This window comes from Diorhabda sublineata, chromosome X (assembly GCF_026230105.1).
Source record: "Diorhabda sublineata isolate icDioSubl1.1 chromosome X, icDioSubl1.1, whole genome shotgun sequence".
NCBI lineage: Eukaryota > Metazoa > Arthropoda > Insecta > Coleoptera > Chrysomelidae > Diorhabda > Diorhabda sublineata.
Genome location: NC_079485.1, coordinates 18278565 through 18292556, shown reverse-complemented (window position 1 = coordinate 18292556; position 13992 = coordinate 18278565). Strand labels below are relative to the sequence as shown.

General features: G+C 30.3%; 1 protein-coding gene and 1 long non-coding RNA gene across 4 annotated transcripts in view; one reads left to right on the top strand and one right to left on the bottom strand.

Annotated features, from left to right (window-relative positions):
- LOC130450763 (segmentation protein cap'n'collar) overlaps positions 1–7753 on the top strand; it is a 192322-nt gene extending 184569 nt beyond the window's left edge. For both annotated transcript variants that reach the window (XM_056789385.1, XM_056789386.1), the window contains exons 10-12: positions 591–996; positions 1944–2303; positions 2391–7753. In XM_056789385.1, the coding sequence (XP_056645363.1) occupies positions 591–996; positions 1944–2303; positions 2391–2543 (919 nt within the window). In that variant the 3' untranslated portion in view covers positions 2544–7753. The remainder of the gene's footprint in view (positions 1–590; positions 997–1943; positions 2304–2390) is intronic.
- Positions 7330–13864, bottom strand: LOC130450764 (uncharacterized). 2 transcript variants are annotated; one of them, XR_008910617.1, is made up of 3 exons: positions 13743–13864; positions 13377–13608; positions 7330–8048 (listed from the first exon to the last, which is right to left on the bottom strand). It is a non-coding gene; the product is annotated as an uncharacterized LOC130450764 (long non-coding RNA). The 2 variants fall into 2 exon arrangements; XR_008910618.1 differs by having other exon boundaries at positions 13377–13620; positions 13743–13853.
- Positions 13865–13992: the final 128 nt, after the last annotated feature.

Here is a 13992-nt window from a genome sequence, read left to right as displayed (position 1 = left end):
TTCAATTATTACTCTCACCCTTCAAAGCTCTCGCCAAATTTAGAAAACCTTCTTTTAAATTGATATAATGTTGTTAGTCATCTAGTATTTCAGAAATTCCGTTATAGCTTGCAAATACACATATTTGGTAAATTCTGCTTAAAAATGTTTATGTCTAACATCGTCTTGTGATCCTCATCCTTTATATGGGAAATTCAAATTTCCTTACTTATATTCGTATTCAGCGACTCTAAAAAACCCTGAGTACAAATTCTCACTGTGATAAACTTAATTGAGAATAGTGCTCCAAAAAGTTTATTGCTTATCAGAGAGTAGGGGTGCTGGAAGGTCTATACCCCGGCCACAAGCGTTACGATTTTTCAATTTGAAACAGATTTCTATCAAGAAATGACTATTTTAAAAATAAACTTCTACTTTCAAACAACGAAACAGTGAATACTCATATGTAGAATTGTATACTGTAGAAAGTATAATTTCTGCTTCAATTCCTTCAACGAGCTTTGAAAATTTGTTTCATGCTCAAAAGTGAATTATTTTCAACTCGATATTACATTGTATGTTTTGTTTATATACCTTATTGCTTTTTATAGAAAATTGCGGCCATTCGATTACAGCTATACTAGTCGACAACTGAACAGTGGCCTAGCGAGCTCAGATAACCCTAGAATTCCGCCGGTCGCGCAAAAGAAACATCAAATGTATGGAAAAAGGTACTTCCAAGACCACAACTCGTTAAACTCATCACAACCTCCTGCCACATCTTTAAAATACGAATACAGAGAACCTGCTTCAGTTTATAACATCAGTAACCAATCGGAAGGCGCTGTAGGACCGAAGATTCCAGAAATTAAATACTCCTGTTCTATGGAATTCGGCGTCCAAGGACATTTGGCGAGAAATCCAGTAAATCACATTCCACACAATCACACTTATCATTTACCAGCTGAGAGTTCGGGTGCCATGCAAAGACCGGTTATTCGAGATAAAGCAAAACAGGTGAGATCAGATTGATATAATTGTTACATCACAAATATTTATTAAAATATAAATAATCAGATAGATTCTTATTCAGTTTCGCTCGTCTCAAGTCTGTTAAGCCAATAGAAAGCCACTATTTGGTATGAATATCACCAATAGCTCTTGAAATGCTAACTTTCCCTAGTTAGAATGTATCCCTAGCTAAAATCCAACTTTCTTAGTCAAATGAAATTAATATTTTATGTACCTACTCATTATTTATAGAATTAACATTTTCCTTAGATTGAGAATTGACTACCGAAAGAGTGTGGAGTTATTTAAATTCCCAGTAATAAAACATAAAAAAACATTGGAAAAAAATAATATTATGACAGACTACTGAGTATACTATAGTATGTATGTATAGTTCTGGGTCTCATGTGTACACTGCGACCGAAAGGAGTTGTATTATGCACTAACTAGGTTTTAAAAATCATCCATTTCCCACTAACATGTCTGCAAATACAACTATGGAACAACTATTTTAGTTGTTCAAAAACCACGACCAATCAGATGGACGAGATGGTGTCCGCTAAGACCACCAACAAACTAAGTCTTTATTTTAATCTTACCTCTATAAGAAGCAATTATTTATAATTAAATCATATTCTCATAATTTGGGAGGGATCGTAGGCTTCAAAGGAACAATTTGAGAAACCGCTAATAATTGTTAACGGAGAATGAACTATGATTATGACTAGTCACTAACTGTGGAAAAATATTCGTCCCTTTGAAGAAAGACTAAAAATTTTATACTTCCTTACCCACTCCTTGACACTTTCAATTTTAATTGAAAATATAACGATTGGTTTTAATGACAGAAAAGAAATAAGAAGTGAAATATATTACTTTAATTTGTGAGTTAAAAATCACGTTCTTCTTCATTAAATCTTATCATTTGAAGAATTGTTGTATTCATTTTTCAGCGAAAAGCTGAGGATGAGCATTTAACGCGAGACGAGAAACGTGCCAGAGCATTAAACGTACCAATTACTGTGGACGATATCATAAACTTGCCAATGGACGAATTCAATGAACGCCTTTCTAAATACGATCTCAGTGAAGCTCAATTGAGTCTAATTCGAGACATCAGGCGAAGAGGAAAGAACAAAGTTGCTGCGCAAAACTGCAGAAAACGGAAATTGGATCAGATATTAAGTCTCGCAGATGAAGTTAAGGAAATGAAGGACAGGAAAATGAGGTTAATCGCTGAACATGAATATGCGAAGAATGAATGTAAGCGCCACAGAGATAAATACCAACAACTTTATAGACATGTTTTCCAAGTAAGTATTAGATAGTAAAATTTCATTTCTTGCTGTGAATCTGAAATATTCATATTTAAATGTATATTAAACACATATTATTTTCAGAATTTACGGGATCCCGATGGTAACCATTATTCTCCTTATCAATACAGTTTACAAACTTCAGCGGATGGATCCATAATAATGGTTCCTAGATCGAATTCTAACTTATCGAATACTGATCCAAAAGACCATCTTCAGAACCGCAAGGAACCGTAAATAACTTGCTCAAAACTTTTATTTTCTGATTGTAGTACCAGGGTTGTTTTTGTTTTGTTTTTAATATTCTATTTTTACATAACAGGACACTTCAACATTAGTAAAAGTTTTGAATTATTCAAAATTATAAATTCTAATTTACTAAAATTAGCACACATTCCCTATATATCTGAAAAGTACAAAAGAGTAGAACCGACGCAAAAATATTTTTACTTTGAATACCTACAATTTCAAATAATTAAACCCAATGAGAAAGTTGTACTCTACCTATCGATTCCCATGTAAAACTAAAAATTTGTCGGTGATCACTGAACCTAACTGGATAAATATTCTACTCTTTCTTAATAAATTGAGGTATTTTCCCAAATATAAGGTAACGTAATATTTTGTTACCTACATTTTGGCTTTGAGAGCTTGATTAAAGAATATTTTTATAGCAAAATTATGTTTGTAAATTTCATTTTTCTGGATTTTGTAGTAGATTTTATTCGTATTTATTTAATTATATTACATAATCCATTAAATAATGCTAGGCGTTTCAATTAATAGATATATCATTATAATCTAGAACTTGAAAACAGGTATCACCTTAACCAATAGATTTAGATAGAATCGAAAGACGGATATTTAGCATAATGGATTATAAACTTTCTTGATTTGATTTATTTATAAAAGCATTTCTATTGTTGAAATATTCTGTATTCACACTAATATTTCAGATTTCAATTATCAAGCATTTGTTTTATTAAGATTTTTTGCAGAAATACCCCTCTATTGTAGTATATTACCTTTACATTGTAAATTAAAAATAATAAGGAATGATCTGTTTCCAAAATCTATATATGTATAAAAATTCTAATTGCATTGATGATTTGATGAACGAACACAGTTTTATACTTAATAAATAATTATAGGACATTGGAGAAACTCTCATGCATATTAATATTAGTGAAATATGTACTTATAAAAAGGTATATGTGTTATTAATTTGGAAGAGAGGTATAAAATTGATGTTGGGTGGATAAACATTACATATTTTTTTACTAATTTGGTTGAAAATACAATGAATAATAGCTCTTTTGAATTTACTTGCATAAAGTTGTTTAAATTGATGTCATCGATATCATCCTCTTGAAAAGTTGAAACTTCTCAGAAATAACAGAGAGATTGTCATTGTATTTTGGTCAGTCTAACTAAGTAGTGAATGAAATTCAATTGAATATTGTACATCTGAAAGCAAAGGATGTTTCTCCACCTAATTGATTTGATAATGTATAAAATCTTATATTTAATGTAATTTTCATTTTATATCTTAGAGTAATTAACTAAATCGAGTAGTAGATAAGTTCAATAACAGGTTTATTCAATAGTCACCATGCAGAACAAAAGTTCAGTAACTCTTAGTACCTACTTATTTCGTAAGCCTCTTGACTTTATTGAGTTTTTGCTTAAGTACAATGTTTAGTTTCTTTATAGATTCACAAAGTACTGGTTATAACACCAGACAAAAATACGTAAGAGTTGTATAAATTACTGATTGTTAAGAAGTATAGATTGTTCAGTAATTGCGTAGTATTGGCTATAATTGATAATTGTACAATGTAATGTCTCACTTTCGACATCTTCATGAGGTCTGTTTTAAAACTAAGAGTGTTTTGAATTTTAAGGACATTCACGATACCCAAACATATATGCAAATGGGAAGAAATGTTTGAAAAATATAGTAAACATGGCAGATGATAAACGTGAGAGATAGATGATATCTGCCTTCTAATAATGTTAACTGTGTAAATAGGCTCTTTCTTACTGCTCCTAGTTTTTAAACAGAGTATAGGACTGCGGGATTAGTTTTTTCTAGCATGTATATTTGAGAAATAGCAACATGAAATTGGGAAACTGAATATGAAAAGAAGCCAGTGGAAAAAATAGTTTCATGGTCCGAGTGAAATACAATATAATACAGAATAAAGTAAATAACCCAATTAGCTTTAACTAAATTAAGTGATACAACCTAATATCTGTCCTTCCTCAATTGCTACTACCATCTTATAAGCCATCATGTGTAAAAATGGTCAAAAAGCAATATATATACCAAATATCCAAATATTTGGTATATTCAAATTTGTCGCGCACTCCTATATTTTCTTCAGCTTGCAATACAAAATATAACTCAGAGATTCAGCATTAAGGTGCTCTTGTTTTCGAACGTATACCGCATTCACAGAAAAAGCATTTGCGCCTTACTCTGTAACTCTTGACATTATATATAAGGTTTGTCTTATCATCAATCAATCTCAGCTACATTATTTTTCTAAGTAGTGTGTCACCACCTAATGTAATTTGAATTTTGACGTTTCTGGGTTTTCGTAATATAATAGGAAAGTCAAATCAATCCATTTCCAAACAAAGAATCGGATATATTTTTTATATAAATAATCAGGTGATGAATATGCCTTTTTCTTAACGTTTTAATGTATATATTAATTAAGGGAGAAGTGAATAATTAAAATGGTGTCTGACTGGTGTTGGAAAATAGCTTACTATTATTTTTATTTGACCTGATAAATAACTTAGTTATTATTATAGTTCAGCTTTCATTAATAATGAATCCTAACCTTGTATTTATATTTTCCATTTTATTTACATAATTATGTTCTTGATGTCACATATTAACTTCGTCATATTTTGTAAGACAGTTCTTCACAATCTAGATGCACATATTTACTTTTACTAAAACTGTTGGCATATTTAAAATAAATTCAAAAACGTTCGATTGATAATAATTTTTAATTTTCTCTTTTGACCATTCAACAAGTGATATGCCATCTGTTGATAGAAATCTGTATAAGTGAAAGCTAGTAAATTCTCATTTAAAATAAACAATTTTCATTAAATTTGCTAACGTTCTCTTTAGTTTTTATGGTATTAGATATGTTTGTTGTTTTTATTTTGTACCTCTTCCGCCCTTTTCAAATTTTATTTAATCCCTAAAGCCTTCACAATCTCCGTTAGCGAGGACTATCATAATTTGGTGTAACTCATAGTTAATGAAGAAATTATCATCTAATGTATGCTTCCATTTTTTTCCAAAACAAAGCAAAATTTTTATGACTCAAAGGAATATTCATCATGAACGTCAATAGAAATAAGCAGAAAAACAAAGGGACTATGTCTCAGGATTCAGTTCAATTAATTTAGCAAAATTTCGCCTTATAAAAATGAACCCATTATACACCTAGATGTTTTCACACTTCCTACCTATTACTGCTTCACAAGAACCTACTCCATCTCCACCTTTAAGAGCAAATTACCCAGATATTTGGTAGGATTTAGTAGTTAGGCCACTACAAACAAAATGGACATATATTTAAAGCTTTGTACTGTTTCTTTATATTCCATTGTTTGTGGAGGCGCCCATATACACCCAGAAACTCATGTAAACTTACCTGATTCAATTTAATATACTAAGGAACAACAGACTGATATTTCTAGAAAACTATTATGCTATTTGTTTAAACTTTATATTGGCTTGTTCAATTTAAAGTTATAAATTTAACCGTCGGAGCGTTAGTATCTACGCAGAAGTTCCCAATCTGTCAAATAAGCTATACAGCACTAGATACCTTCATAATAAAAAGTATATATGAGCTGGTTTTATTGGAAGTGGTATGAGTAATTTTTACATATATTGAGATATTTAAGGGTTTGCGTTTGAATCAATTTAAAAATATTGGCCATCTTTAATTAACTCGAGTGATGTTTTTTACATATTTTGAATTTTATTATGAAATAATAATTACTAAAATTATACCACTTTAAAAAAAACAGCTCATATATAAATTTGTACCAATATCTTTCCATTTAAAAAGAAATCAGGCACTCATAGCTGTATAAGTGCCTTCGAAACAGAACACAAATTTTAGTAGATATAATATATTCCATTGACTTGTATACTTCTCATATTCACACTATTATCGAAACTGTCTATCTTACAACATTCACACAAACTATGCAAAGATGGTGGACAAATCCAGTCTAATATATCCATTTCTCTTATATATTTGTTTATTTTTGAATGAGACACTTCAATTTATTACATCAATGACCCTAATATCATTAATAATGGCATATGCATAATAAAAAATGTAAACTATGTAAATAAATTGGAAAATATTATTTATCAGGCTAATTTTTATATAATAGCCTGTCTAGTAGTCAGATTCGGTATTACTGAGGAGCGTATGTGATTTATAATTCATTTATATAAAATTTTTAAGTAGGATCATAATTTCTATTATTAGATAGATGTATCAAAACTCTAAGATCAATTATATTAATCTAGAATAATATTTTTTATGAACATTATAGGTTTTGTACATTGTATAGTGTAAGTAGTCGAATAAAGTTATGAATGTAATTAAGTCGTTTTTTAGTTAACACTGGTCCATTGGTACATTCACATGTAATGGGTCTGTTCATAAAAAATCTAAGAGTTTGGTCCTGTTGGTTTATAAGCAATTTCTTACTTAATAAATTGCATAAAACTGATAGTAAAACCTAGAATAATGTGATTTAAGTGATATGTACATATGCCCGCATAATTTTTTTATTGAAATGCTTGAACTCGTAGGTTGATGTTTTTAGTTGATTTTATTTTTTTTAACGTTTCATTCCTCATTAAGAGCATTGTCCAGTTTTAACTAAGGTGATAATATTAATTATAATTCTTTTGATAGTGCTCCTAATGAGACCATAAATATATAATTAAAATATCAACTTCATAATCCATAATAGAGATCCATGTGAAAAAAAGAATGGGCCAACTTTATTTGATTTTTATATTCAGAAGAACTTTAATATAAAATCACCAGAAAAAAGGTATGCATTTTGTTGCAGAAAGTCCATTAGTTTAATAAACCACATTTTTTAGAAAGCGAACTGTAAAAAACCTTGTGACCGACCTACTACCAGGACCTTCAACCGAACCACTACCAGGTCCTTCAAATGAGCCACTACCAGGAGTTTTAAATATTTTTTATTGTAGCAATATATTTCCTTATTCGACTTTTTTTTGTAAAAGTTTAGAAATTTTCATTTGAAAAATGTATATTTAGATTTTACTTAATTTATAAATGACGTAATTGATGTAATAAAATTATTGTTAAAAGCAATAATAATACTGTTTTGCTAATTTAATAAAAGCCTGTAAATCCAACCACAATTTTCATAAAGTAAACAACTACAATTTGTTACTTGATCAAGTTACCCTCATTGTCATAAAAATTTATATATTTTTTTAAATTCCTCAATATATCATTTCTGAAAGAATATGGGCATTTCACTTTTACAATGGCTTTTCTTCTTCATCAATTATTCAATCAGGTCTAGCACCAAGAAGCCCCGACTTTGTAAGCCATACTCCAGTTGGCCGAACATTTAAATTAGCATCTTTTTCATGAATTCCACTCCACTGGATTGCTTTGATACCATCCAAATTGTATTCACCTGGAAAAATAATGAATTCATTATAATAAAAAATGTATGTCAAATTAAACTAAAGTAAGGAAATGCTACATAAAAAACCATTTTTGAAAAATCAATCTTAGAGGCTCAATAAGCAAATTATTGATAACATCTATGACTAAACTATGTAATAAATTTATGATTTATTACTCACCTAAGAGTGTGTTAAATAAACTCACTGGGAATCTGTAATAATAGCACCGAAGTTGCTAGCAGTTGCTAGAATGGTATCAAAGCAAGCCAGTGGGGAGAACAGAGGATCAAACAGTGAATAAGTAGTAGTACTTGGTCGTTTTGAAGTGTTTTGTGAAGCAAGTCATTATAAACGAGCGGATTTATGGGAAAAATATTCATGGATTTTTCGCCGTTATATTCTAGTATGATTTTTTGGTCAAACAGCTACCGTAGCTGCCAGATTGGTTTTCTTATTTTGGAATCTAAAAAATTCGCTTTGGGGACCGCACCATGAGTCAAATAAACCCTTAAAAGGTGATTCGCTTAAGCAACTGACATACAGGAATATTTTTTTTAAATTAGTGTCAAAATTAATCTATCTGTCAGATTCATTCGTTCATTCCATCGAACTACCATTATTTTCGAATTATTATTTCTTATGTGCAAGCCATGGGCCATAAAAACATGCTCAACAGCTGCACTAGAAGTGCACTTCTAGTGCAGCTAAATCTAAATCTGTGAGATAGCCGATAGTCCGATAGCCAAGCAGCCATTAGAGCTTTAAGCTCCAATATCTTAACATACAAACTCGTTTGGGATTGCAACGAAAAATTTAACGATCTAGGTAAAAAAATAAAGTTACCCTACACCGGGGTTGACGTGCTCACTGGAGCGAAACCTTCTATGGTAACAGCTAGATAACAAACAAAAGCATTGGAAAGGAAGGTATACGAAACACCAATTTTTAGGACAACCTACAGAGGCTGACAATGACTCTCCTAAAAAACTATAACCAGATAAGAAGAATACTAAGAGGAGTCTTATCGGGGCAATGTCGTGTTAATGGGAAACTGGAGACACTAGACTTAGTACAGAATCCAGATTCTTTCGAAGTATGAAACTTCAGAGCACTACACCTGGAAGCGTATGAAGATAAAGATCTTTGATAAATACACCATCAAATCAAATTGAGAGCCAGTGAGTATTAACTAAAAATTATTTCCAAATTGAACAACGATTTTTGGAATGTTGTTAGACAGTTTCTTTGGCATGATGATCTCTGCAATTCTATTGCTGGTAATTCTAAACTGAATTGAAAATTTGTTATAGCAGTAGAGATAGTTTCGAGTATATTTGGACTAAATCGAAAATAGAAACTAATCAATATCATCATCATCATGCACAAGATTTCTTAAAGTTGTGGATGACGAATATTTTTAATTTCTGGAAAAGGTGATGTAGAAAATTTCTAGTTCTTTATAGAGATTAAAAAGTTTCACTGTTAATCGATTAAAGATTAAATATGATATTGACAAATTGGACTCCGCGTGCAGTTTGGAATACCGAAACTAGCGTTGTTGAATGAAGTCAAAACGGACGTTATACCAAATCAAACAGTTCAAAATATCATTACAGAAAGTACTAAATTTCCTCTAGCATTTTCAACGTCAACTGATAAATGCAATTATCTCAAATCTGTAGTGAAAGAAGAAGTACTAGAAAAAAATATAAACTCGGTTTTTCCAATCCTTCACGAAAGCATAATCAACCTCTGCTGTATCTTCTTATTATACAAAAGACAATACAGAAACTGGAGAGAAAAACAATTTTTCCAAAATTGGTTTCAAAAAATCTAATCGCAAGATTTATAATGAAGAGACCGGCGGCTTTTGAACGGAACCACCGGGGAAGGTAGTTGGGAATCCGTAGATACAAAGAAAAACCTATTATTATCGATAATTAAATGGGATACGACGAGATAAAACTTTCAGCTTTCTTATCGATTTCTTCTTTTACTTATTTCGTCAATCGAGGAGAACGAAATAAATACGAAAATACATACGTAAATACGAAACAGACAGAAGCAAAATTGAAGATACTTATCTAAATCTGCGTATTTACATGTAGTTGGATTGGGATTAGGAGTCTGGAAAGTTTCCGATTACCAAAATAAAATTTACATGGAAAATTTCGCAGAATTCATTATATAGTTAGGTTGTCTATCAACACCAAATCGTAATTTACGATCAGTAGAACAACTTATTTGGTTAAAATTTCATAAACTCATTCAAAAATTACTTTATTTTGATTCCAGAAAGCTAATTTTTGTCTCAGTTTGATTAATATTGCCCTGATCGACAAGACGTTATAGAAGTAGATAAAAATGTTAAATATACTCGTACATCACTAAAACCATTTATTTAAGAATCTACACCAAAAGATGCTTAATAAAGCCAAAAAGTTTGAAACAAAACGATATCTACTTACAGAAACAGAGATCATTTACGACAATTTATGTACAAAAGACGTCGTACCCAGAGAAAACTGAAGAAGATGCTTAGTGTTGGATGGAATTAAAAGTTTATTGTTCACCATGAGCTGCTACAAAAGAAGTCGTGGAAACCCAGAGAAGACTGAAGAAGATGCTTAATGTTGGACGGAATTAAAAGTTTATTGTTCACCATGAACTGCTACAAAAGAAGTCTTCGTTGTAACCCAGAAAAGACTGAAGAAGATGCTTAGTGGTGTAAGAATCTGGTCGACTATTCACTGAGCAGAACAACCAGTTTTGGTTAATAGAGAAGCTCTCACGTCCACCAAAAATTAGTTAAATCTTTTTCTTAAATTAATTAGTGTTTTAAATCTATGAAAAGTCAGTGGAGTTTTCAATTTTTTATTTTACTTTTAAATTTTTGGGTGAAAAATTGTATAAAGTATCTGACATATGTTTTTCACATTTGAGAATTGATAAATGTGGAAAATACAGCGACGAAGAGATATTTATCATAAAAAAATCATCCTAATGGTGGAATCAAAATTCATATTTATAATCGAGACCCCATTCGAAACTCATTGGTAAAGACACGGGTAGTTAACTACATCTCTGTTTTATTAAAAATTGCCACCATATTTCATATTGTTTATTACAAAATTCAAGTTAATCAATGACTACGGATTAACCGTTTTCGTAACAAATAGTTATATAAATCATTTTAGGTAAATTGCTGGTCGCCTCTTACGCTAGGGATGGAAATTCGTTACCAGGAAATGATTATTAGATCGGTAGTTTATCAGGAAGCGGAGATTGAGCTCACGTCAGACGCGAACGTCGTAACTTTGAATGAATATGAAAATATTGTGAATCGTAAATGTACAACTGAATAATGAAGATATGCATATAAAGGACTTTTCCTAAAATCTCTTTCCTCTTTTATTCGTCAATGAAATAGCCAACTTGATCACTAGATTTAACACTTTCGGGTTTGTTTTCTTTTGAATTAAGGCCACCTTTTCTTCTAGCTCGTTTTTTATTTTTCTAAAATTATTTTAAGTTTAAAACCCATTCATCAAAAAAAGATAATAGTTACTCTGTTCTCTCCAATTCCATCGCAGTTTGTTTGAATCTCTCCTTTTTCTGAACAAGAATTTTTGAATTCTAAATGTGATAATCATTACAATGTTTCTTTATAATTATATGATTATGGAAAACATCAGATGCAGAAATAATTTAACAATTAGTTTTCAACTTACTGCCAAATCAACCAAATTCAACTTTCCCACAGTAGTTTTATTATCCCGCCTATTCTTAGACTCGATAGTAACAGTGAAAATTGCATGTGATCTGCTGCTAACAGCATTCATCAAAGCAGATCTAGTAATTCTATTTTTATTACCATGATTAATGAGTTCAGTGACAGCTTGTATAGAGTCAATGATAAAGCCCATAAGATCTTTTACGTACACACCAATATCCTTTCTCTTTTGGGCTAAGAGATCAAGTTCTTCCTCATTTTAAATTTCTAAATAGGTGGCTTTTACAACAAATGATTTTTCTTCACTAGCTCTGGCGATCTGACTAAAAATATGAGAGAAGGTATTTGGCACAATACCTTTTAGTTCTGGAACCAAATGGTTGCCGTGTACAGTGTAGGTTTTGCCTGTTCCTGTTTGGCCATAAACAAAAACAGTACCATTATAACCTTCTAACACTTTATCCACTATTGGAAATGCTGTCATCTTGTACAATTCCAATTTTGTGTTTTCAGACTGTTTCAGTTTGTTGGAGAACATATACTTTTGAATAGTTGGCTTATATTTGTACCTAACCAAATGTTAATGAATCATAATCCATAGATATTTAAAATGTTAGAAGGGTGCATTAGAGATGAAAGGACAAAATTCTGTTTTGTTTTCAATTTAAAAAAAAATATGGATAAAAAATTTATATAAATATGCGATAATAAAAAAACGTTTTTATGGTTGTATTCTGATAACATATATTTGTACACAATTAACATCAATAGTGCAACTTTTCCCTAATTGATGAATTTGACTTAATTAAATTACCCATAAACATAAAATACTTAATCTACTGATGAAACTTAAAGGAAAAACATATTCTTTTTGTAGAAATCCTATTGATATGGTATTCACATCGTAAGTGATAATGAATTGCATAATTTACTTTTGGGACAATCTTTCTTGAAAGTGAAAAAGAACTACAAAACATACCTTACATAGTTTGTAAAATCATCACAATATGATATGAATAGGAAAACTTAGGTCTGAAGAAAATAATTAATTGATATTTAAAAAGCATTAGAACAACTTATAGAAGTTTTAACTGATGAAACTGCCTAATAAATTATTTATTAATATAACAATGCAGCATATCCTTGAATGCATTGTTATTAAGAAAGGCTGAGAAATTTTTTGTTTAAAATAAACTTTCTTTGAGTTTTTTATCCATGATTCAATAGTTATTTGGTTTATATACAATTTTATTAATTATCATGATCTTATGTTTCTAATGTAAAAAAAGTATTCATGATTTATTATTTTCCAATAATGTAGGTATCAATAATTCTTATCGTTTATTTAAAAAGACTGTGGCATTACTATTACTAGATAATACATCTCTCACAACAATGAATAGTTGATTGTCATAAAAGGAAATTATTTGTCTATATTTATTTTGCAATTAGATGGAAGGTCATCAAATAAAGTCTTTAAGGACTTGAATAACATAGGTTAAATTATTTGTACTTGTAACTTGTATATGGGTATTAATTATCAATTATTATTTGGTTACATATTTGTATTAAATGATACCCTTAAATAACAAAGGAGACTTACTTGTGTAGTATCCAATCCAAATATATGATCAAATTTAAAAGGCTTAGTATGCTCTCCTATTTTTTCTTAATGCAATTAGATTTTCTCTATAATCGCATAAAACAATATTTTCATTTCCTTCAGACAGTTCTTTTTTACTAAGCGGCCTTACCCTTATAAAGACCCTTACGTTTTCTTGGGATTGTTGATATTCAGTCCCAGTACCGTTTTCCATATTTTTGAAAAAATGTCACTGAAATATGACCTACACATTTTATAAATTTTATTACACTATTTACCTCGAATTTATCTATTTATTGGGTCTTAAATGATTTTCAGTATATTTTCTAATTCACATTTTCATAAGAACTACAAGAAACTACATACATAACCATGATAGCTGCCAAAACAAAAATTAATTTAATAATATATCATTTTTCTTTTTCCTATTTTTTGTGAATTCCACTAAGCCTTCACAGTCACGGTCTTACAAAAGATTTTGATATAATGACAGCGGGGTGGGGGTTCAAAAAAAGCACACATTCCCGGCCAATCAGAAAGAGCTTCAACCTAGCTGATACCAACTTTAACAAAGAGCGCGACGAAATTGAAAGATAACAGTTCCTCAACTGTACAT